Source organism: Cinclus cinclus, chromosome 32 (assembly GCF_963662255.1).
Source record: "Cinclus cinclus chromosome 32, bCinCin1.1, whole genome shotgun sequence".
Classification (NCBI taxonomy): domain Eukaryota; kingdom Metazoa; phylum Chordata; class Aves; order Passeriformes; family Cinclidae; genus Cinclus; species Cinclus cinclus.
The window spans coordinates 950512-974162 of record NC_085077.1 but is presented as its reverse complement, the minus strand read 5'-3'; the positions used below and the strand labels follow the sequence as shown (position 1 = coordinate 974162).

Sequence of the window (23651 nt, the reverse complement as noted above, 5' to 3'; positions counted from 1 at the left end):
GCTGTCGGCTTGTGGAGGGTGCGAGGCGTCGTGGAGGAACTCAGCTGGAGGGTCTTGGGGGGGCGCCGTGGGGCACCCCAGAGACCTTGGGGACCCTCAGGGACCCCCATGAGCACCATGGAGACCTCGAGGACACCCCCCCCTTCCCCCTTCCCCCCCATGAGCACCAAACACATCCTGGAGACCTCAGGGTCCTCCCCCACCTCATGAGCACCCATGGAGAAACCCCAGCTTTAGGTCCTGGGCACCCCCTCCGTGGACACCAAGGACATCCTGGGTCTCCAGGATGGAGAGAACCACACCTGGAGACCTTGGAGACCCCCGAGGGGGACACCCCCACCCCATGGGAGACCCCGGAGACCCTCTCCACGGCCACTGAGGACATACCTGACGCACAGCCTGGACACCTGGACACCCTCACCTGGGTCCCCGATGGGCATCCTGAGGACTCCTCCAGGTACTCCAGGGTACTGGAGAGCCTGGAGACCTCCCCCAGGACACTGTGGACACACCTGGGACCCCCTCCCCCCCATTTCCCGGGTACCCCAAACCCCACCACTCTGGCAGTGGCCGGACCACCTGGAGCGGTGCCCCCCCCCTTCACCTGATCCAGGTGTGTCCAGGTGGGGGCTGCACCCCCCCTTCCCTCCACTCCAGGACTCCAGCGGGGGAAGGGAGGGGGGAGGGGGCATCTTCTCGCTCTCTCCTTCTTTCCATGTTTTTTTCCTTAATTTTTTGGGGGAGAGGGAGGAATTTTTTGGGGAGAAAGGACAAGAAAAAAAAGGATTAATCACATGTTTAATTAGACGTGTTAACCATTATCAGGTAAGGAGAGGCGTGACTGACGCAGGGAGTGGTGACTCCTCGGGAGCCACAGACCCAAATCCATCTATTTTTATAGCAGAATATTAAAAAATATCCCCCAAAATCCCCAAAATCGCCTTTGTAGAGGGGGTGAGAACCTGTTTCGTGCTCCCCAAGTTCCTTGGAAGTAGCCTGTGAACCCCAAGAGTGATCAAGGCAAGTTTTGGGGGGGTCAGTGGCACTACAATTCCAGGGATTCCTCTGGTACCCCCAAACTTTGGAGCGAGGGGATGTGTCTTGTCACACTTCCCCCCACTCCCTCTCCAAATTCTCCAAAATGGGCATTTTTTGCCCCACATTGTTCCACTTGCTGGAGTTTTGGCCACTTGGAGCCTCCTGTCCAAAAAAAAAAAAAAAAAAAAAAAGGGCGGAACCCCACCTCAAAAACCCCAACCCTGAGTTCCCCCGTACTCCTTATCATTGTTATTCTTCTTAATTATTCTTAATTATTCTTAATTATTATTGATGTTGTTATTATTATTATTATTATTATTGCGATTCTTATTTATTTTCCCTTCGCCGTCGGGATAATTTCTCACTTTTCAGTGGTTTATTTCCGATTTATTTCCTATTCTTCCCTGCTTTTTCCTAATCCTGGTACTCCTCAGGCCCCTCTTTTTTCCCCCCCCAGACCCTTCCCCAAACCCATCCCGGCTCCTGGTTTTTTTGTGTCGTGCCTGTGTGAAGCTTCTTGTAGTTTTAATTATTATTAATATAAATATTTAGGAGCGACTTCCCACCCCCCCCTCCATGTGCAGATCCGCCGTCACTCCCCCCCCCCCATCAAACTCTGACCTCCACCCCCTTTTCCAGGGATCCAGCAATGGAATTTTGGGGGGGGGGGCGGGGGGCAGGGGACCCCCAATTCAGTAGCAATAAGGGGTCCCCACCTCAGCCCCGGCCCATTTTTGGGGGGCCCAACGCGGGGACAAAACGTGCCCAGGGACCCCCCCACCCCTCGTGGCACTGCGGGACCCCTCGGAGGGGACCGGGACATCCCCCTCCCCCCCCCGGCCCTCACTCCTGGACTCAACTCTTTGTATTTTTCATGGAAAAAAAAAATAAATTAAAAAATTTAAAAGGCATAACTGTGTGTGGTTTTAGCAAGGAGGGCTCATCCGGCAGGGACTGGACGGGTGAGGGACCCTCGGCCATTTTCCCCCTCACGTTTTCCCGCCCTTTTTCCCCCCCTCACGTTTTCCCGCCCTTTTCCCCTCACGTTTTCCCACCCTTTCCCCCCCTCACAATTCCCAGCCTTTTTCCATTACACAAACAGAAAAAAAAAACCCGCCCAAACCCCAAGCTTTTTCCTCTTGATTTAAACACCTTTTCTCCTCAAAAGCTTCGTTCTTTCTGAGGTCACCGGGACGGACCGGAGAGGCACTGCGGGTACTGCGGAGGTACTGGGACATGACTGGGGGCTCTGGGATGCACTAGGAGGTGTTTTTGGGATTGCTAGACAAGACTTAGAGACGCTGGGGAGGTTTTGAGGGTGTTCATTGCATTGTAAGGGATGCTGCCATGGGTTTGAGGTCTCTAAAGAGGGAGGCCAAAGGGCGATTAAAGAGTTTTCGGGCGTGTTGGGCAGATTTGCGTACAGCGTTTATCACTCCGGTCCCGCCACGCTGCCGTAAAGCACCGCCGCCGCCTCAGCGGGCTAGCCGCACCACCGTAAAGCGCTGCCACGTTGCCGTGAAAACGCCGCAGCAGCTCCGGGCATGCCACACTGCCATAAAGTGCCGCCGCCGCCTCATTGTGTTCGCCACGCCGCCGTAAAGCGCCGCCGCCGCGCTGGCCACACTGCCGTAAAGCGGCGGGGGCAGAGGGGCTCTCGGGGTGGGGTGGAGGGGGGGGGGGCACGGAGAGATTTGGGGGGGATTGGGACGGGATTTTGGGGGGGGCACCGAGGAGTTTGGGGGTCCTGGGACAGGATTTAGGAGGGACACGAGGAGGGTTGGCTAGAGAGACCCCACCCCGTGATCCCCCCGCCCACTTCACCGGCGATTTTCGAGGTGTCAGTTTAAGGAAATTCCACTTTTCCCGTGATTTCGGGGGTGTCCCTCGGCGGGGTATCCTCGTTTCCCGTTGTTTAAGGGTTTAGATAAAGAGGGAAAACCGCTATGGTGCCCGTTTTTTATGCGTTTGAAATGAGGGCAGCCCTCCATCTTCGTCATCTTAAGGGTTAAATTGAGAAGGAATCCCTGTTTCTCCTCATTTTTAAGGGTTTAAATAGAGAGAAGCCTCTTTATGGTCTATTTTAGGAGTTTCATCGAGGGGTACCCTCTGTTTTAAGAGACCTTCAAAGCGGGAGAAAAGGTGTAAAAAAAAAAAAAACCAAACAAACTCAAAAATATTGTTTATTGAGGGAAAACAGGTAACGGGTAAGGCAAGCATCTTTGGGGGGTTTAAACTGAGGTGGAAATTCCATTTTCCATCGTTTTAGTGGGGTTATATTGAGGCGGGATCCTCCATTTTCACCATTGTCGGGGTTTGAATTGAGGAGAAATTCCCCTTTCCCTTCATCCGAGGGGTTTAAATTGAGGTTAAATCCTCTTTTTTTTTTTTTTTTTTTTTTCTTTTCTTTCCCTTTTTTTCGTTATTTTAATGAGGTGGGGGGGGGGGAAGAGACGCCTTTGTCCGGTTTAGAGGTTCGGGTTGAGAGGGACAGAGGGACACGGGGAGGGACAGAGGGACACGGGTGGGATGCGCGGATATCCAGGGCAGGGGGGGGGACACCGGGGACACACCGGGGACACACCGGGGGAGCCGTGGCCGGTTCGGGGGGGGGTGGGAGGAGCCGCCCCCGCCGCGTTTCCGTCGCTGTCAATGCCAGGGAGCACCGAGGTACCGGGAGGCGGCCAGGTACGGGAAAACGGCACCGGGAAAGGGAAAACGGCACCGGGAACGGTGCAGGGGTGGGAGGAGCCGCCCCCGCCGCGTTTCCGTCGCTGTCACCGGGGCTGCTCCCACCGGCACCGGAGACAAAGGCGGGGGGGCATGGCGGGCAGCGCCGCGGTACCGGGAGGCGGCCAGGTACGGGAAGGGCACCGGGAACGGGAGGTCCTTTCCTGCCAAATCCCCCCCAACTCCGGGTCCCGGTGCTTCTCCGGTGCTGCCCCGGCGGAATCCGGTACCGTGAGATGATCGGGACCGGAGTGCGGCAGCGGCCGAAGCGGAGGAGCCGCGGAGGATTCAGGAATGCGGATTTCGGATCGGAGGGGTTGCGGGTCCGGCGGTACCGGGGATGCTGTCGGTACAGCGGCGGGAAGGATTCCGGTACCGGTACCGCCGTAGTCGACGATCCCACGGGATGTGATGCCGTGGTTTCCTTGGCAACCCGTACCGGGAGGAGCCAGAGGGTCCCTGGTGTGGGAAACGGGGCTACCGGGGAGCTCCGGTGTAACGAGAGTGTTGGGACTCAGTGCGGGTACCGGGGAGTACCGGGGAGTACCGGGGGTCTCCACACTCCCCCCTCACCCTCATCTCTCCCCCGCAGATCCCGCAGCCCCCCGGGACATTTTGGGGTCCCCTACCGTGCCCTGAACCCCGGCACCCCACATGAGGAGGAACCGGAGCGACGTGGCCGGGCCGGAACCGCAGGTGAGGGGCACCGGGTGAGGTGGGAGGGGCCGTGCCAGGTGCCGTGCCAACGTGGTGCCGTTCTGTGCCGTGCCAGCCTCCCTGGCCGTGCCTTGCCGTGCCACATTCTGCCGCGACACCCGCTTGCCGAGCTGTGCCGTTCCGTACCGTGCCGTGCCGTGTGCTGGGAGGCTGCCTGGCCGTGCCGTGCCGTGCCGTTCCAATCCGTGCTGTTTGATGCCGTGCCGTTCCAATCCGTGCTGTTTGATGCCGTGCCGTTCCAATCCGTGCTGTTTGATGCCGTGCGGTGCTCTGTGCCCCACTGGGTGAAACCGTGCCGTGCCATTCCCTGCTGTGCCACGCCGTGCCGCATGGCCAGAGGCTCCCCCGGCCGTGCCATTCCGTGTCCCTCTGATGTGCCCCGTGCCCCCTCCTCTCGCAGCCCCTCCCGGCCATGCCCGGTCCCGACCTGTGCCGTGGTCGCCGCCGCCTCTCTGCCACCCTCCAGGTGCCTCCCTGGAAACCCCCGGAGCCCCCCGACCCCCCGCGCCCCACCACGTTGCCCCTGCGGGTCACACAGCCCCGGTCCCCCAGGTACCGGTGAGGGACATGTTGGTGGGGGGGGGGGGGGGGGGGACGGGACAAACGGCGGCCTCCGGGGGCTGTCAGGGGCTTATCCAGGGGGATTTTGGGGGGTGCTACACGAGTGACCCCTGAGTGTCCCCCGTCTCCCCCCACCGCAGCTTTTGAGGGGGGGGTTGTGGGGGTGGGGTGACCCCCCCTCAGTGTCATGGAAATGGGGGGGACACCCCCAAACTTGGGGTCTGTATGGGGGGGATCCCCACTCTGAGCCCCTAACCCTGGTTCTGGGCCAGCGCCGTGCAATGGGGTGGGGGGGGGGGGTCGCCCCAAATCTGCAATGGGGTTCTGGTGCTGCTCTGGGGGTTCCCTAAGCCCCCCAACCCCAGTTTGGGTAGTGGGGGGAGGGGGGGGGCAGGAGGAGGGGATCCTAAATGAGTCGGGGATACCCCGAGAAGGGGGATCCTCATAAAGGAGATTTTTGGGGGGAGATATTTGGGCAGGGGGGAATCCCCCCGCGAGGGGGAGAAGGATCGTGGGGGAGGGCGGGGGTGGTGAGGGGGAGGATCCGGGATTCCCGTTCTGGGAATACCGGGGGAGGGATCCCCGGTTAACGGGGAGGGGGCTGCGCCGCCGTGACTCTGCGTGGGGGGGTCCACGGGGTCCCGGGGCGGAGCCGTTCCAGGGGCGGGGGAGGTCCCGGGGAGGGGGGAGGCGCCGAGCCGGGAGCGGAGGCGGCACCGGCGGCGGTACCGGAGGCACCACCGGAGGCACCGGGAGGTTCTTTCCCGGCTCTTTCCAACCGGTTGCACGGGGCCATGCGGAGCCCGGCACCGGGAGCAGCCGCTGCCGGTACCGCGGATCGCTAAGGAGGGACTCCGGAATCGGCACCGGGAGGAGCTCCGACACCGGGAGGGGCTCCTGGACCTGCTCCGGTACCGTCACCGTTACCGGCAGCGGCTCCGGCACCGGGGGTGGCTGCGGCCCCGGTTCCGGCAGCATTCCGGGTCCCCGGTTTCCCCCGGTGCCGGGGATGATGGAGCCGGTGCCGGGCTCCAGGAAGAGCCTGTCGCTGTCGCTGCCGGTGCCCCGGGAGGGCCCGGGCCCCCTGCGCCCCCCGCAGCACCTCTGGCGCCAGCCCCGCACCCCGATCCGCATCCGCCACCGCGGCTTCTCCGACACCGACCGGCACCGGCCCCGGCCCATGGAGCGGGCGGATGCCGTGGACACCGGGGACCGGCCCGGGCTGCGCAGTGCCCGCATGTCCTGGCCCTCCTCCCTCCATGGGACCCCCGGCAAGCGGTAGGTGACGGCGGTGAGACCCCCGGGAAACCCCCCAGTGTCCTGGCGGTACCGGTACCGGAGGTGGAGCCTCCCCTGGAGCCCCTCAGCGTCCTCTTGGGACCGGGATTGGAGGCGGGAACGCTCCTCCGGTATCCTCCCGGTACCGGGATCAGAGGTGGGACCACCCCCCAGACCCCATCCCAGTGCTGGAGGTGGGACCTGCCCAGCACGATCCCAGTGCCGGTACTGGGAGCTCCCCATCCTCCTCCCAGTGCCGGTACTGGGGGTGGGAACTCTCCCAGCATCCTCCCAGTACCAGAAACTGGACATGGGGGTACCCAGGGACCCCCCCCCCCCCCCCGCCAGGACCTGAACGAGGGGACCCCCCCCTCCCCATCGCAGCCACCTCATTTTCGGGGTGTCCCCTTCTTGCTGCCAGCTCTTCCTGGGGTGATCCCGCTCCTGATGCCAGCGCTGGGACCCTCGGGATCCCGAGACTGGGATCGGGAGACTGGGAAAAGCCTGGTGGAAGGAACTGGTGGGGGGGGTGGAACCTGCAGCCCCCCCCCCCCCCCCCTCCCCTCCGGGATCCATCTGGCCTCAGCTCTGGCTCTTCCCGTTCCCTGTTGGGAAGTTTTTTTAGGGGAAAACAACTTGGGAATGCGCCGCCATGTGCCGTGTGCTCCGCGTCCTTCCGGCGGCTCCGGCTTCATTAGGGGCGTTAATTTATGCACAGGAGGCTCAGCAGATGGTCGGGGATTCGGGAAGCCAAGGGGTGGTGGTGGTGGTGGGGTGATTTCCTTCCTCCTCCTCCTCTTCCTCCCCTTCCCAATGCGCGGCAAGCAGCTGGGGAGCAACAGGGCCGGAATCTCCCTCGGTGAAACCTCCTTAAACACCCCCCAAAATTCCAGGGTTGGGATGTGGGATCCCATTCCCCTGCTGCCCTATGACCCCCGCTCCGTTATCCCGACATCCCGGGGCTCTCGTGGCTCCACCGGCAGCGGCCGGGAGGAAACAGCTCCGCCCTGCCCGTCGGATTTTTCCCTTCCCGGAGCAATTTTTGGGTGGAAGTCGAAGGCAGGTGAGATCCCAAGGTGGGAATCTCACCCGGAGCCGCAGCCGTGCCAGGATCCAGCCAGATGCCGCCGGCTCCCGGAGGCTCTCCCCGGCTCCCTGCAGCCCTAAAAGAATTTTCCTGCTGCTCCAATCCCTTTCCCCATGGATATTATTAATTCCCATGGACTCCGACCCCGCGGTGATGGCGGCGTCGCAGCCCCTCCAGCATTTGTGATGTACCGGAATCTTTTTTTTTTTTTTTTTTTTTTTTCTTCCGAGGGGGAGATGAGTCACCTGTGGCCATTATAAAAAAAAAAAAAAAAAAAAAAAAATGATTCACGGTTGTCTCCGGCTGCCGGAGCAGATCCCGGTGGGCTGGGAAGGAAATCCCAGCTACCAGGAATAGCAGGGACGCCCCTTCCCGACGCCCCCGGGGCTGGCGCTGGCTGGGCTGGGGTGACGCTGGGATGGTTTTGGGGTGGGATGGTGCTGGGAGGGGGTCCCGTTGTGCTGGATCCCGCTCTTTGTCACCTTCCCGGTGTCCTGTTCTTCCTCCTCTCTCATCTCAATCCCATCCCGTGCCTTTCTCCATCCTGATTTCATCCCCGTCCTCGTCCCCGTCCCACCTCCAACCTTTCCCACCCATCCCGTCTCCATCCCTCTTCCCCACCTCTTCCTCATCCTCCTCTTCCTCCTCATCCCTGTCCCATCCCGGGGGCACAAACACCCCCGGATCCATCGGGAATGAGCCGGAGGATTCCCCCCCCGCCCACGACCTCCCTACCCCAATTTTTGGGGGGCTGGACCTGCCGAATGCCCCAAATCTACCCCAAACCCCATCCCAAACTTGGGGTGACACCGAGTGTCACCCGGGGCTGCTCATCCAGGGGAATCGATCCCGCTAAAAATCCAAAAAAATGCCTTTTTCTCCCCAGAGCCAGTTGCTAAATTTGCCGGCGGTGAGTCACCCCCCCCTCCCCACCCCCACGCAGCCCCCCCCCCCCCCCCCCGGTACCCCGGGGGTGGGAGCAGCACCCCGAAATGAGGCTGGGGACCTCCCCCCAGGGCTGGGGACCCCCACAGCTGTGGGGTCCCCCCACGGCTGGGGCTCCTCTGTGGGATCAGAGACCCCCGAGCCCCCCTGGAGCTGGGTTTGGGGGCTGCCACGGAGGTCCTGATGTTGGGGGCTCTGTTGGTTTTTTTTTTTTTATTATTATTATTTTTGTGGGGAGGGGGATGTCCTGGGATTCCTGGATTTTTTGGAGGGGCTGCGGGATTAAATTTGGGGGGGGTGGGGGGGGTCCCGGTTTGGGACACACGACGTCTCCCCCGTTATCTCCACAGCTCAGAGGTGGAGAATGGCCCGTGGGGAGGGGGGCAAAGCCCCCCGGACCCCCAGGCTAGCCCGGGCCGGGGGCTCCTGGCCGGGGCCCCCCCAGCTCAGCGCCGCGAGTCCTTCCTGTACCGCTCCGACAGCGACTTCGACACCTCCCCAAAAAGCATCTCCCGTAACTCCTCCATCGCCAGCGAGGCGTGAGTCCCGACCCCCCCCCACCCCGGACCCCTCCCCGGACCTCTAAGACCCCCCCCAAAATCCCCTCATCTCCCTGGAGGACCCCCCCCCCCCAAAAAAAAATAAAAACTTCCCCCCATCCCTCTCCTGATATTCCCCCAAAATCCCCCAATGACCCCTCAATATTTCCTCCCTTCCCCCCCCCCCTCAGGACCCCCCCTTATGGCTCTGTGAGCCCTCCCTGAATTGAGGGGGAGGGTCCCAGCTCCTCTCTTTGACCCCCACCCCAATTTCCCAATTTCTCTTCCAGCCACGCCGAGGACCTGATCGTCACCCCTTTTGCTCAGGTAGGGTTGAGGGGTCTTCGGGGGGGGGGGTCACAGGGGGTCTGTCCCCCTCCCCAGTGTCCCTCTCTGACCCCCTCGGCACCCCCCAGGTTCTGGCCAGTCTCCGCAGTGTCCGCAGCAACTTCTCCATCCTGACCAAAGTCACGACCCCCCCTGGCAGCAAGTGGGTGACTTTGACCCCCCTCCCCATTTTCCAAAATTGGGGGTCCTGGCCAGCTCTGACTCTCCTCCCCCCCTCCCCCAGGAGGTCGCCCATTGGCTCCCAGCCCCCCCTCTGCAAGGCCATGCTCTCAGGTAAGGGACGGTCGAGGATTTGGGGGGGAATTTTGGGATGGTCCCAAAATGGGGGAAAATGAGGCATGGGAGTGGCAGCCCCCTTCCTCTCCACCCAAAAAAAAAAAAAAAACCAAAAAAACCAAAAAAAAGGAGGGTCCCAGAGCACTGGGGGTCCCTGAAATCTTGGAGGGTACCAGAATTCCAGGGAGTCCCCAGATACCCAGAATTCCACAGGGTCCCCAAATCTCCCAGGCTTGGGGATCCTCCCCGTTACTGGGGGTCCCTTTTGACCCCGGGGTCCCCCCAGTGCCATCCCCAGGAGGGTCCCTGTCCTTGCAGGTCCCTCCAGTCCCCTCCCCAGTGTCCCCAGTGTCATTCCCAGTGTCCCCAGTCCCATCCCCAGTGTCCCCCTCCCCATCCCCTGTCCCTGAGGGTCCCTCCAGTCCCCTCCCCAGTGTCCCCAGTCCCCTCCCCAGTGTCCCCCCTCCCCATCCCCTGTCCCCAGTGCCATTCCCAATGTCCCCAGTCCCCTCCCCAGTGTCCCCAGTCCCCTCCCCAGTGTCCCCCCTCCCCATCCCCTGTCCCCAGTGCCATTCCCAATGTCCCCAGTCCCCTCCCCAGTGTCCCCAGTCCCCTCCCCAGTGTCCCCCTCCCCATCCCCTGTCCCTGAGGGTCCCTCCAGTCCCCTCCCCAGTGTCCCCAGTCCCCTCCCCAGTGTCCCCCCTCCCCATCCCCTGTCCCCAGTGCCATTCCCAATGTCCCCAGTCCCCTCCCCAGTGTCCCCAGTCCCCTCCCCAGTGTCCCCCCTCCCCATCCCCTGTTCCCAGTGCCATTCCCAGTATCCCCCACTCCCCATCCCCTGTCCCTGAGGGTCCCTCCAGTCCCCTCCCCAGCGTCCCCAGTCCCCTGTCCCCGGGGTCCCAGCGGTGCTGTCCCTGTCCCTGTCCCCAGAGGAGACATCCCAGCAGCTGGCACTGGAGACACTGGAGGAGCTGGACTGGTGTCTGGAGCAGCTGGAGACGCTGCAGACGCACCGGGCGGTCAGCGAGATGGCATCCAACAAGGTGGGGACAGGGACACGGTGGGGGGGACACGGGGGGACGGGGGTTGGGACGGTGACAAGGGGCTGTGGGGGGTCCTGGAACCAGCGGGGTCACTGGTGGCACTGAGGGCATTGGTCAGTGGTGGCACCGGTGGCCGTGGTGGCAGTGGCCGTGTCAGGGTGTTGGTGGCAGTGGTGGCACTGGTGACACCGGTGGCTCCGGTGGCGGCACCGGTGGTGGCGGTGGGGGCAGTGGTGGCACTGGTGACATCGATGAGTGGTCACTGGTGGTACTGGTGACACTGGTGGCCATGTTGGGATGCCACCAGCGCCGGTGCCTGCGGTGCAGGATCGTGTCCCCAAGTCCCCCTGTCCCTGTCACCCCTCAAGGAGGGACCCCCACTCCAATTTGGGACCCTGCAGGGACCCTGTCCTCTTTTTTGGGGGGGTCCCAAACCTTTTGGGGCATCACTTGGGTGTCCCTGTCCCCTTTTGGGGGATCCCAGCAATTTTGGGGTGTCCCTTGGGGGTCCCTGTCCCTTTTTTGGGGGGGGTCTGGAGTCTGCCCGATGCTTCTGCAGCATCCCCTGGGTGACAAATTTTTTTTTTTTTTTTTTCGGGGAAGGAGGGTCCCTGACATTTTTTTGGGGTTCCCAATCCTTCCGGGGTGTCCCGTGGGGGAGGGGGGGGGTCTCCATCTCCCCTTCCCCCCCCCCCCGTGACCGTGACCGTGACCGTGGGGAGGGGGCGGGGAGGGGGCGGAGCCAAACCTCGCGCAGGCGTCCGACCCCTCCCCCACCCCCTTCGCCCCTCCCCCCTTCCCTCCTTTCCCCTCCCCCCGCCCGGAGATCCGCGGCCTCCGCAGCCCCGAACGGACCCCCCCGGACACCCCCAGGGTCCCCAAAAATATCCATCGGGACCCCTCCCCCCCCCCACCGCTACGAGCCCCCTCCCCAAATCCTCCTCATCCTCCGCGCCCCTCCCCCCAACCCTCGCCGCGCATCCTCCCCCCCCTCCGCACCCCCAAACCCCTCCGGACCCTCCCCCCACCCCCCCCCCCCCCCCCCCAATCCTCAGGACCCCCAAAAACCCTTCCGGGACCTCCCCCCGTCCTCCCCTCCTCCCTCCCCATCCCCGCGTCCTTTCGCCCCCTCCCCTCCCCCCATGGGCACCCCCTGACCCTTCCCCCACCATCCCGGGGGGAGCTTCAGGACCCCCGGGGGGGGGAACAAGGAGGAGGAAGAGGAGGAGGAAGGAGGGGGTGGTGGTCGCTATCCCAAAAAAAAGGGGGAGGGGGTTGGGTACGATGTGAGGGACCCCGCCCCCCCGTGTGGTTTTAACGCGGGGGGGGGCTGGGGGTACCCTCCCAACGCGGGGGGGGGGCCCCGCTCCCCCCCCACCCCCTCACCCCCCCCCCAAAAAAAAAAAAACCAAAATTCCCACTATGTCCCCCTGGGCTTGAGTGGGGGGGTTTGGGGTAAAACCGGGGGGGCCCCCCCGGGTCCATAAGGACAGCGGGGTCCTTTGGGGGGAGGGGTGTGTGTGTGGGTGGGGGGGGGGGGGTCTTCACCTCCCAAAACCCCCCCACACACCCCCCAAAATTCGCCCAAAATGCCCTTGGTGGATTTTTTCTGCGAGAGCTGCGCCAAGCCCTGGCTGGTGGGGTGGTGGGACCAGGTAAGGAGGGGAGGGGGAGGGGTCCTGGGGGTGGGGGGGGTCCTGGGTCCTCCCCACCCCCATCCTCCTTGCATGCCCCCCCCACCAAAAAAAAAAAAAAAAAAAAAGCCCCCCCCCCTCAGTTTAGGGGTGGTCTTTTTTAGGTGTCTCCCCTGCCATTTGATGGTGGTGTTGTGATTTTTTTTTTTTTTTGGGGGGGGGGGGGGTGGTGTTTCCCCGTAAATTTTGGGGAGGGGGACGGGCAGAGACCGAGCAGATTCGTGATGCGCGTGGGGATTTTGGGGAGGGGTCTCTGAAGGTTCCTCCCCCTCGGTGCAGAAGGGGTTAAACACCCCCCCCCCATCATGGGGCGGTTGCCATGGAGCCGGCGGTTGCCATGGAGACGGGACGGCGGGTTCTGATTGGCTGGGGGAGGGGTGGAGGGAGGGGATGCTCCTCCCCTCCCCCCGTCCCACCCCCCCAAATTGGGGAGGGGGAGACCCTTTGGGGGGGTGGGGGGTGGTGCCACCAGTGCCACCAGTGCCACCAACCAGTGCCACCATGGGGAGACCATCTGGGCCCAGTTCTATCCCAGTTTAGTCCCAGTCTCATCCCACCCCGATTCTGTTCTGGTTTCATCTTATCCCAGTGCATCCCAGTCCCTCCCAGTGCATCCCAGTCCATCCCAGTCCCTCCCAGTGCATCCCAGTGCATCCCAGTACGTCCCAATCTGTCCCGGTCTGTCCCAGTGCATCCCAGTCTGTCCCAGCGCATCCCAGTCCCTCCCAGTCTGTCCCAGTGCATCCCAGTCTGTCCCAGTCCCTCCCAGTGCATCCCAGTGCATCCCAGTACGTCCCAATCTGTCCCGGTCTGTCCCAGTGCATCCCAGTCTGTCCCAGCGCATCCCAGTCCCTCCCAGTGCATCCCAGTCCATCCCAGTCCCTCCCAGTGCATCCCAGTCCGTCCCAGTGCATCCCAATCCATCCCAGTGCATCCCAGTCCCTCCCAGTCCATCCCAGTCCATCTCTGTCTATCCCAGTCCATCCCAGTGCATCCCAATCCGTCTCAGTCTATCTCAGTGCATCCCAGTCCATCCCAGTCCATCCCAGTGCATCCCAGTCCCGTTCCCTGCACTCTGCCCAGGCTGTGATCCCTCTGGAGGGGGCTCTGGAGGGGGGATCCTGCGGTCCAGGGGATTTGGGGGGGCTCTGGGGGGTCCCTGACCCTGTTTCCCACCCCCCCCCCAGTTCAAGCGGATGCTGAACCGGGAGCTGACGCACCTGTCGGAGATGAGCCGCTCCGGGAACCAGGTGTCGGAGTACATCGCCAGCACCTTCCTGGGTGAGAGCTGGGACCCCCCCCAGAGACCCCCGGGACCCCCCCAGAGACCGCAGGGACCCCAGGGACACCCCCAGAGACCCCCAGAGACCCCCGGGAAACCCCCAGAGACCCCCAGAAATCCCCAGGGACACCACCAGAGACCCCCAGAGACCCCCGGGACACCCCCAGAGACCCCCAGAAATCCCCAGGGACACCCCCAGAGACCCCCAGAGACCCCCGGGACACCCCCAGAGACCCCCAGAACACCCCAGAGACCCCCCCCACCCCACCCCGGAACATCCAGAAACCCCCAGGACACCCTCAGAGAATCCCTGGGACCCCCTGGAACATCCTGGGATGCCCAGAGACCCCCACCCGGGACCCCTCAGATCCCCCCCAAAACCCCTGTGAACCCCCCATGAGCCCCCCAAAGCCCCCCAGGACCCGCCCCCCAACCATACCTGTACCCCCCCCCCCCCCCAGATAAGCAGCCCGAGGTGGAGATCCCGAGCCCCGGCCCCACCGAGCGGGAGAAGAAACGGCGACCACCCCTCGGGGGGGGCGTGGGGGGGGTGAAATCGCTGCCCCCCGGCTGCTGTGACCCCTCCCCCGGCTGCGACCCCTCCCCCGGCTGCGACCCCCCCGTCCCCCTGCCCCGCTTCGGCGTCGAGACCGACCGGGAGGAGCAGCTGGGAAAGGTGGGAGGGGGCTCCGGGGGTCTTGGGGAGGGGTTTTGGGGGTTGGGGAATCTCAGGGGGGCATCTCCTGGGTTTGGGGGTCTCGGGGGTGAGGGGGAAGTGCTCTTGAGTTTGGTGGTTTTGGGGGGTGTTTGGGGGTTTTGGGGTAGCCAGGGAGGGTCTCAGTGGGAGTTTGGGGGGGGGGGGGATTCAGGGGCTCTGGGGTGGGGTCTCGGGAGAGTTTTAGGAGTTGGGGGGGGGGGGGATCTCAGGGTGGGTGCTCCTGGGTTTGGGGGTCTTGAGGATGTTTTGGGGATTTTTGGGAGGGTTTGGGGGTTTTTGGGGCAGTTTGGGCAGTGGGGGGGGGGGGGGGGGCGGGGTGGGTCTCAAGGGGAATTTTGGGAGGGCTTTGGTGAGCGAAGGGAGGGGTCCCCATCAGACCCAACCCCCTCCCCCTCAGTTTTCTCCTCATCCCCCAGGAGCTGGACAGCCTCAACAAGTGGGGGCTGAACATTTTCCGCGTCTCCGAGTTCTCCAACAACCGTTCCTTGAGCTGCATCATGTTCACCATCTTCCAGGTGGGCCCCTCAAAAACACCCCTGAAACACCCCAAAAACACACCCTGAAAACACAAAAAAAAAAAAAAAAAAACACACACGCCCCAAAAACACCCCGAAAACATCCTGAAAACACACAAAAAAAAAAATTCCCCAAAAACATCCTGAAAACACCCCAGACCCCCCCGCCCCCATGGCCTGGGTCTGTCCTTTGGGGGTGCTGAGCCCCCACCCCATAGCTGGGGCTGTGTTCTGGCTGTATTTTGGGTGTATTTGGGTGTATTTTGGCTGTATTTTGGGTGTATTTTTGGCTCTCTTTTTGCTGTGTTCCGACTGTATTTTGGGTACATTTCGGGTGTACTTTGGCTGTATTTTTGGTATATTTTGGCTGTATTTTGGCTGTGTTCTGGCTGCATTTTGGCTGTGTTCTGGCTGTATTCCAGGCACATTTTGGCTGTATTCCAGGCACGTTTCAGACCCATTTCCCCTGACCTCCCCCTCCCCACATTTCCCCCCCCCCAGGAGCGGGACCTGGTGCGCACCTTTGGGATTCCAGAGCGGGCCCTGCTGGGCTATGCTGGGGCTCTGGAGCAGCACTACCACCCCGACGTGGCTTACCACAACAGCCTGCATGCTGCAGACGTGCTGCAGTCCACACACGTGCTGCTGGCCACCCCTGCCCTGGACGTGAGCCCTGATGGGGGGAGCACTGAAAATTGGGGGGGGGGAATCGTTAATGGGTGGGGGGGTTCTATAATTGGGTGGTGGGATCCATAACTGGGTGGTGAGATCCATAATTGGGTGGTGGGAGACACTCTAGGGACTCATTTAGGGGTGGTGGGTTCTATAATTGGGTGGTGGGATCCATAATTGGGTTTGGGGGTTCCATAACTGGGTGGTGGGAGACACTCTAGGGACTCATTTAGGGGTGGTGGGTGCCATAAATGGGTGGTGGGATCCATAATTGGGTGGGGGGGGTTCTATAATTGGGTGGTGGGATCCATAACTGGGTGGTGAGATCCATAATTGGGTGGTGGGAGACACTCTAGGGACTCATTTAGGGGTGGTGGGTTCTATAATTGGGTGGTGGGATCCATAATTGGGTTTGGGGGTTCCATAACTGGGTGGTGGGAGACACTCTAGGGACTCATTTAGGGGTGGTGGGTGCCATAAATGGGTGGTGGGATCCATAATTGGGTGGGGGGGGTTCTATAATTGGGTGGTGGGATCCATAACTGGGTGGTGAGATCCATAATTGGGTGGTGGGAGACACTCTAGGGACTCACTTAGGGGTGGTGGGTGCCATAAATGGGTGGTGGGATCCATAATTGGGTTTGGGGGTTCCATAATTGGGTGGGGGGTCCCATAAATGGGTGGTGGGAGCTGCTCTAGGGACTCAGGGGTGGTGGGTTCCATATTTGAGGGGAGGGGGAACCCATGGCAGGGTGTGATTTTTAAGGTGAAAGGTCCCAAAATTGGATACTGGGACTGCTCATAGGGACCCATATAAGAGTGGGGGGACCCGGTGGGTTTTGGGGAGGGGTCTGAGGCTGTCCCTCCCCCCATCCCAGGCCGTGTTCACCGACCTGGAGGTCCTGGCCGCTCTTTTCGCCGCCGCCATCCACGACGTCGATCACCCCGGGGTGTCCAACCAGTTCCTCATCAACACCAGTGAGTGCCCTGGGGTCCCTCCCCGTGTCCTGGGGGTCCTGGGGGTCCCACCCCGTGTCCTGGGGGGTCCCTCCCCGTGTCCTGGGGGTCCTGGGGGTCCCACCCCGTGTCCTGGGGGTCCCTTCCTATGTCCCAGGGGTCCTGGGGGTCCCACCCCGTGTCCTGGAGGGTCCCTCCCCGTGTCCTGGGGGTCCCTTCCTATGTCCCAGGGGTCCTGGGGGTCCCACCCCGTGTCCTGGGGGTCCCATCCCATGTCCTGGGGGTCCCTTCCTATATCCCAGGGGTCCCTCCCCGTGTCCTGAGGGTCCCATCTTGTGTCCTGGGGGTCCTGGGGGTCCCTTCCTATGTCCCAGGGGTCCCTCCCCGTGTCCTGGGGGTCCTGGGGATCCCTCCCTGGGTCCTGGTGGTCCCACCCCGTGTCCTGGGGGTCCCTTCCTATGTCCCAGGGGTCCCTCCCTGTGTCCTGGGAGTCCCTCCCTGTGTTCTGGGGGTCCTGGGGGTCCCTCCCTGTGTCCTGGGGGTCCCTTCCTATGTCCCAGAGGTCCCATCCCATGTCCTGGGGGTCCTAGGGGTCCCTCCCCTTGTCCTTGGTGTCCCTCCCCTTATCCCGGGGTGTCCTGGAGGTCCCTCCCTGTAACTCAGGGGTCCCGGGGGGTCCCTCCTGGTATCCCCCAGACTCGGAGCTGGCTCTTCTCTACAACGATGAGTCTGTCCTGGAGAATCATCACCTGGCCGTGGGCTTCAAGCTGCTGCAGGAGCGCGACTGCGACATCTTCCAGAACCTGTCCCGACGGCAGCGCCAGGCGCTGCGCCAGATGGTCATCGACATGGTCAGCACCCCAAAAAAACCCCCCCAAAAAAAACCCAAAATTCCCCCTGAATCACCCAGCCCTGCACATGGTCATCGACATGGTCAGCACCCCAAAAAAACCCCCCCAAAAAACCCCCAAAAATACCCCCAGAGCCCGCTGAATCACCCAGCCCTGCACATGGTCATCGACATGGTCAGCACCCCAAAAAAACCCCCCCAAAAAACCCCCAAAAATACCCCCAGAGCCCGCTGAATCACCCAGCCCTGCACATGGTCATCGACATGGTCAGCACCCCAAAAAAACCCCCCAAAAAAAACCCCAAAAATACCCCCAGAGCCCGCTGAATCACCCAGCCCTGCACATGGTCATTGACATGGTCAGCACCCCAAAAAAACCCCAAAAAAACCCCAAAATTCCCCCTGAATCACCCAGCCCTGCACATGGTCATCGACATGGTCAGCACCCCAAAAAACCCCCACAAAAATACCCCAAAATTCCCCCTGAATCACCCAGCCCTGCACATGGTCATCGACATGGTCAGCACCCCAAAAAAACCCCAAAAAAACCCCAAAATTCCCCCTGAATCACCCAGCCCTGCACATGGTCATCGACATGGTCAGCACCCCAAAAAAAAACCCCAAAAAAACCCCAAAATTCCCCCTGAATCACCCAGCCCTGCACATGGTCATCAACATGGTCAGCACCCCAAAAAAAAAAAACCCAGAAAAACTCCAAAATTCCCCTCCAGAAAAACCCAAATCCCCCCAAAACTCCCCCAAATCCTTGCCAAATTCCCCCCGGATCACCCCCAGCCCCTCCAAACCCCCCCCCCCCTCCCCAAATTTGGGGGTCCCGCTGAGTCCTGACCCCCCGGCCAGGTCCTGGCCACGGACATGTCCAAGCACATGAGTCTCCTGGCTGACCTCAAAACCATGGTGGAGACCAAGAAGGTGACGAGTTCGGGGGTCCTGCTGCTGGACAACTACACTGACCGCATCCAGGTTTGGGGGGGACCCCAAAAAAGGGCCTGGGGGGGAGGGGGGGTCCCCGAGGGGTCCTTGGGTGGGTTCGGAGGTCCCCAAAAAAGTCCCTGAGGGGATCGTCAAGGTGTCCTGAGGGGGAGTCCTGGAGGATCCCAGAGAGACCTGGGGGTCCCTGAGCAACCTGGGGAGGGCTGTGGGGAGTGCCGGGGGGTGGGGGGAGGGGTCCTGGCTGTCCCCGAGGTGTCTCAGATGTCCCCAAGGTAGCCCAGGTGTCTCCCAGGTGTCCACGAGGTGGCCCAGGTGTCCCCCAGGTGTGCCCCAGGTCTCCCTGAGGTGGCACCCAGGTGCCCCAGGTGTCCCCCAAGTGTCCCCAGGTGTGCCCCAGGTGACATGGCTGTCCCCAGGTGACACGGCTGTCCCCAGGTGACAGTGCTGTCCCAGGTGTGCCCCAGGTGCCATGGCCGTCCCCAGGTGTGCCCCAGGTGACACGGCTGTCCCCAGGTGCCATGGCTGTCCCAGGTGTGCCCCAGGTGACACGGCCGTCCCCAGGTGTGCCCCAGGTGACAGTGCTGTCCCAGGTGTGCCCCAGGTGACACGGCCATCCCCAGGTGTGCCCCAGGTGACACGGCTGTCCCCAGGTGACAGTGCTGTCCCAGGTGTGCCCCAGGTGACACGGCCGCCCCCAGGTGTGCCCCAGGTGACACGGCTGTCCCCAGGTGACAGTGCTGTCCCAGGTGTGCCCCAGGTGACACGGCTGTCCCCAGGTGCTGCGGAACATGGTGCACTGCGCTGACCTGAGTAACCCCACGAAGCCGCTGGGGCTGTACCGGCAGTGGACGGAGCGGATCATGGAGGAGTTCTTCCGGCAGGGAGACCGGGAACGGGAACGGGGGATGGAGATCAGCCCCATGTGTGACAAACACAGCGCCTCGGTGGAGAAATCACAGGTGAGGGACACCTGGGGGGACATGGGGACACCTGGGGAACAGCCCCATGTGTGACAAACACAGCGCCTCGGTGGAGAAATCACAGGTGAGGGACACCTGGGGGGACATGGGGACACCTGGGGAACAGCCCCATGTGTGACAAACACAGCGCCTCGGTGGAGAAATCACAGGTGAGGGACACCTGGGGGGGACATGGGGACACCTGGGGAACAGCCCCATGTGTGACAAACACAGCGCCTCGGTGGAGAAATCACAGGTGAGGGACACCTGGGGGGACATGGGGACACCTGGGGGGACATGGGGACACCTGGGGGGACATGACATGGGGGTTTGAGGACAGTGGGATGAACCCCAGGTGTGACAGGAAACCAGAGGTGCAGATCCCTGTGCTGTCCCCAGTGTCCCCAGTCCCCCCAGTGTCCCCAGTACCCCCAGTGTCCCCAGTGTCCCCAGTCCCCCCAGTCCCCCCAGTGCCCCCAGTGTCCCCAGTCCCCCCAGTGCCCCCAGTGTCCCCAGTGTCCCCAGTCCCCCCAGTTCCCCCAGTCCCACCAGTGCCCCCAGCATCCCCAGTGCCCCCAGTACCCCCAGTGTCCCCAGTGTCCCCAGTCCCCCCAGTCCCCCCAGTGCCCCCAGTGTCCCCAGTGCCCCCAGTGTCCCCAGTACCCCCAGTGCCCCCAGTGTCCCCAGTGTCCCCAGTGCCCCCAGTGTCCCCAGTGCCCCCAGTGCCCCCAGCATCCCCAGTGCCCCCAGTACCCCCAGTGTCCCCAGTCCCCCCAGTGCCCCCAGTGCCCCCAGTGTCCCCAGTCCCCCCAGTCCCCCCAGTGTCCCCAGTTCCCCCAGTTCCCCCAGTGCCCCCAGTGCCCCCAGTGTCCCCAGTCCCCCCAGTACCCCCAGTGTCCCCAGTTCCCCCAGTGTCCCCAGTGTCCCCAGTGTCCCCAGTGCCCCCAGTGCCCCCAGCGTCCCCAGCGCCCCCAGTACCCCCAGTGTCCCCAGTACCCCCAGTGCCCCCAGTGTCCCCTGATGCCCCCAGTGCCCCCTGGTGCCCCCCGTGTCCCCAGTACCCCCAGTGCCCCCAATCCCCCCAATGCCCCCCATTCCCCCCACTCCCCCAATCCCCCAATCCCCCCAGTCCCCCAATCCCCCCAATCCCCCATTCCCCCCAATCCCCCACTCCCCCAGTCCCCCCAGTGCCCCAATCCCCAACTCCCCGAATCCCCCAATCCCCCCCACCCCCCCCAATCCCCCCCACCCCCCCCCCCACTGACGCCCCCCGCCCCGTGTCCCCAGGTGGGTTTCATTGACTACGTGGTGCAGCCTCTCTGGGAGACCTGGGCTGACCTGGTGCACCCGGACGCGCGGGAGATGCTGGAGACGCTGCAGCACAACCGCGAGTGGTTCCGGCTCCGCGTCCCCCGCAGCCCCGAGCCGCCCCCCGAGCCCCCCCCCGCGCCCCCCAAATTCCGCTTCCAGCCCCCCCTGAGCGAGGAGGCCGAGGGGGAGGGGCGGGACCCCCCCCCCGGATTCACCCGGGACCCCCCCGGGGAGACCCCCCGAGGATGGGGAGGGGTGGGGAGACCCCTCCCCGCCAGGGTTCGCAGAGGAAATTATTTAATTCCTTCATTTCCTTTAATTTGCTCCCGCGGGGTTTTTGATCGGGGCTTGATTTCAGGGGGCTTGTTTCCCTTTGGATTGGTTTTATTTGGGATTATTGGTTTTTATTGGGATTATTTTTCTTTTTATTGGGATTATTTTTGTTTTTATTTGGATTATTTTTCTTTTTATTGGGATTATTTTTGTTTTTATTTGGATTATTTTTCTTTTTATTGGGATTATTTTTGTTTTTATTTGGATTATTATTGTTTTTATTTGGATTATTTTTGTTTTTATTTGGATTATTTTTGTTTTTATTGGGATTATTTTTGTTTTTATTTGGATTATTATTGTTTTTATTTGGATTATTTTTGTTTTTATTTGGATTATTTTTCTTTTTATTTGGATTATTTTTCTTTTTATTGGGATTATTTTTGTTTTTATTTGGATTATTTTTGTTTTTATTTGGATTATTTTTCTTTTTATTGGGATTATTATTGTTTTTATTTGGATTATTTTTGTTTTTATTTGGATTATTTTTGTTTTTATTGGGATTATTTTTGTTTTTATTGGGATTATTATTGTTTTTATTGGGATTTTTTTATTATTTTCATCATAGTTTTTTCTCGGGATCATTATTTTTATTGGGATTATTTTTATTTGGATCATTATTTTTATTTGTTTTTATTTGGATCATTATTTTTATTTGGATTATTGTTTTTATTGTCATCATTGTTTTTCTCGGGATCATTATTTTTATTGGGATTATTTTTATTTGGATCATTATTTTCATTTGGATCATTATTTTTATTTGGATCATTATTTTTATTGTCATCATTGTTTTTCTCGGGATCATTATTTTTATTGGGATTATTTTTATTTGGATCATTATTTTTATTTGGATCATTATTTTTATTTGGATTATTATTTTTATTTGGATTGTTATTTTTATTGGCATTACTTTTATTAGCTTCTTTTAAAATTGGGATTATTTTTTGTTAATGGATCACTTCCATTTGAATTATTGTACTGGAATTTTTTTTCCATTGGATTTATTTTACTGGAATTTTTTCCATTCCATTTATTTTATTGGAATATTTTTTTCCATTCCAGTTATTTTATTGGAATTTTTTTTCCATTCCAGTTATTTTACTGGAATTTTTTCCATTCCATTTATTTTATTGGAATATTTTTTTCCATTCCAGTTATTTTATTGGAAATTTTTTCTTCCATTCCAGTTATTTTATTGGAATTTTTTTCAATTCCAGTTATTGTACTGGAATGTTGTTCCATTCAAGACATTTCATTGGAATTTTTTTTCCCACTGGAGTTCCTGTATTGGAATTTTTTTCCATTTGAGTTATTTTATTGGAATTTTTTCCCATTGGAGTTATTTCTGTTGGGATTATTTCTAAGAGATTTATTTTCATTGGAATTCCTCCATTGGAATTCTTTTTATTGGAGTTACTTTCGCCGGAATTATTTTCATCAAAATTATTTTACTGGAATTTTAAAATTATTTTTTAAAAAATAATTTTCATTGGAATTGGTTTTTTGGAATTCTTTTTTATTGGGATTGTTTTATTGGAATGGTTTTACCGGGATAATTTCAATGGAATTATTTTCATTGGAATTAATTTTATTATTTTTTTAATTGAAATTGTTTTAATGGGATTATTTTATCAGCATCATTTTTATTGGAATTATTTTATCTGTATTATTTTATCAGAATTATTTTCACCAGAATTATTTTTTATTAGAGTTATTTTTACTGGAGGGATTTTATTTGGATTCTTTTATCAGAGTTATTTTTTATCAGAATTATTTTTACCGGAATTATTTTTATCAGAATTATTATTTTATTGGGAATTATTTTTATTGATATTATTTAATCAGAATAATTTGGGGGATTTATTTGGGGGGTCGGGGGGAGGGGAATTTTTATTCTATTTTTTAAAAAACTAGAAAAGACACACAAAAAAAAAAAAAAAAAAAGAGATGGAAAATCGATCCCCCTCAGGAAGAAAACAGGGAATGGGAACCCCCCCAAAAAAAGGAGGGACCCCCCAAAAAAGGGGAGATCCCCAAAATCAAAGGGGTTCCCCCAAAAGCCATTTATTGGGGGGGGGGGCTGGGGGTGAGGAGTTGGGGGGGGGAACAAGCAGAGACCCCAAATTTGGGGTTTTCCTCCCCAAAATCTTCCCCATTTTTGCACAGGGACCCCCGGGGTCATCCCCAAATTCCCTCCCCTGGGGGGCTCAGCCCAAAATTTGGGGGTGGGGGGGGGGGGGCTCTCTCTAAGACCCTCCCGGAGGAGAAGCAATAACAGGGTGCCCCCCCCCCCTCTTTACTGGGGGGAGGGGGGGGTCGGGGAGGTTTGGGGGTGGCCCAGACACCCCCCCCTCCCCCAAAATTCCGATTTTTGGGGGTGTCCCCATTTCTGCCTGTACTGTAGCATTTTGGGGGGGGGGGGGGGGAGCGCGATGGGGGCTGGGGGGGGGCTTGGGGGGGGGGGAGGGGACTCAAGGGGGGACCTCACCCCCTCACCTCCCCCTCCAAACCCCCCCCCCCCAATCCCAAATTTGGGGGTGTGTGGGGGGGAGGGGTCGTGCAGAGCTTTTATTTTTGTACCGGCGGCGGCGGCGCTGTAAATATTGGGAATTGTGGGGAGGGGGCGAACCCCAAAACCCTCCCCCCACTACATACACAACCCGGGGGAGCCCCCAAACCCCCGGGGGGTCTCCCCTCACCCTTTGTCACCCCCTTCTCCCGCCAGCGGCTCCAATAAAGAGGAGAAGGGACCGAGCCCGAGGTGTTTTTGGGGGGGTTCGGGTGCGGGGTCAGGGGTCTCGGCCGCCATGACCGGAAGTGGGACGGAACGAGCGGGAACGGACCGGG

The 23651-nt window shown here is 59.5% G+C and overlaps 1 protein-coding gene across 1 annotated transcript; it reads left to right on the top strand.

Moving 5' to 3' along the window:
• The first annotated feature begins 6055 nt into the window (after window positions 1–6055).
• PDE4A (phosphodiesterase 4A) lies at window positions 6056–23541 on the top strand. Its single transcript, XM_062511734.1, has 16 exons — window positions 6056–6324; window positions 8707–8895; window positions 9186–9222; window positions 9312–9385; window positions 9467–9516; window positions 10450–10562; window positions 13444–13537; window positions 14000–14214; window positions 14673–14771; window positions 15273–15437; window positions 16322–16421; window positions 17097–17251; window positions 18112–18234; window positions 18981–19163; window positions 20451–20729; window positions 23530–23541. Exons 1-16 carry the CDS (start codon window positions 6056–6058, stop codon window positions 23539–23541), a joined length of 2157 nt encoding a protein of 718 aa, XP_062367718.1.
• Window positions 23542–23651: the final 110 nt, after the last annotated feature.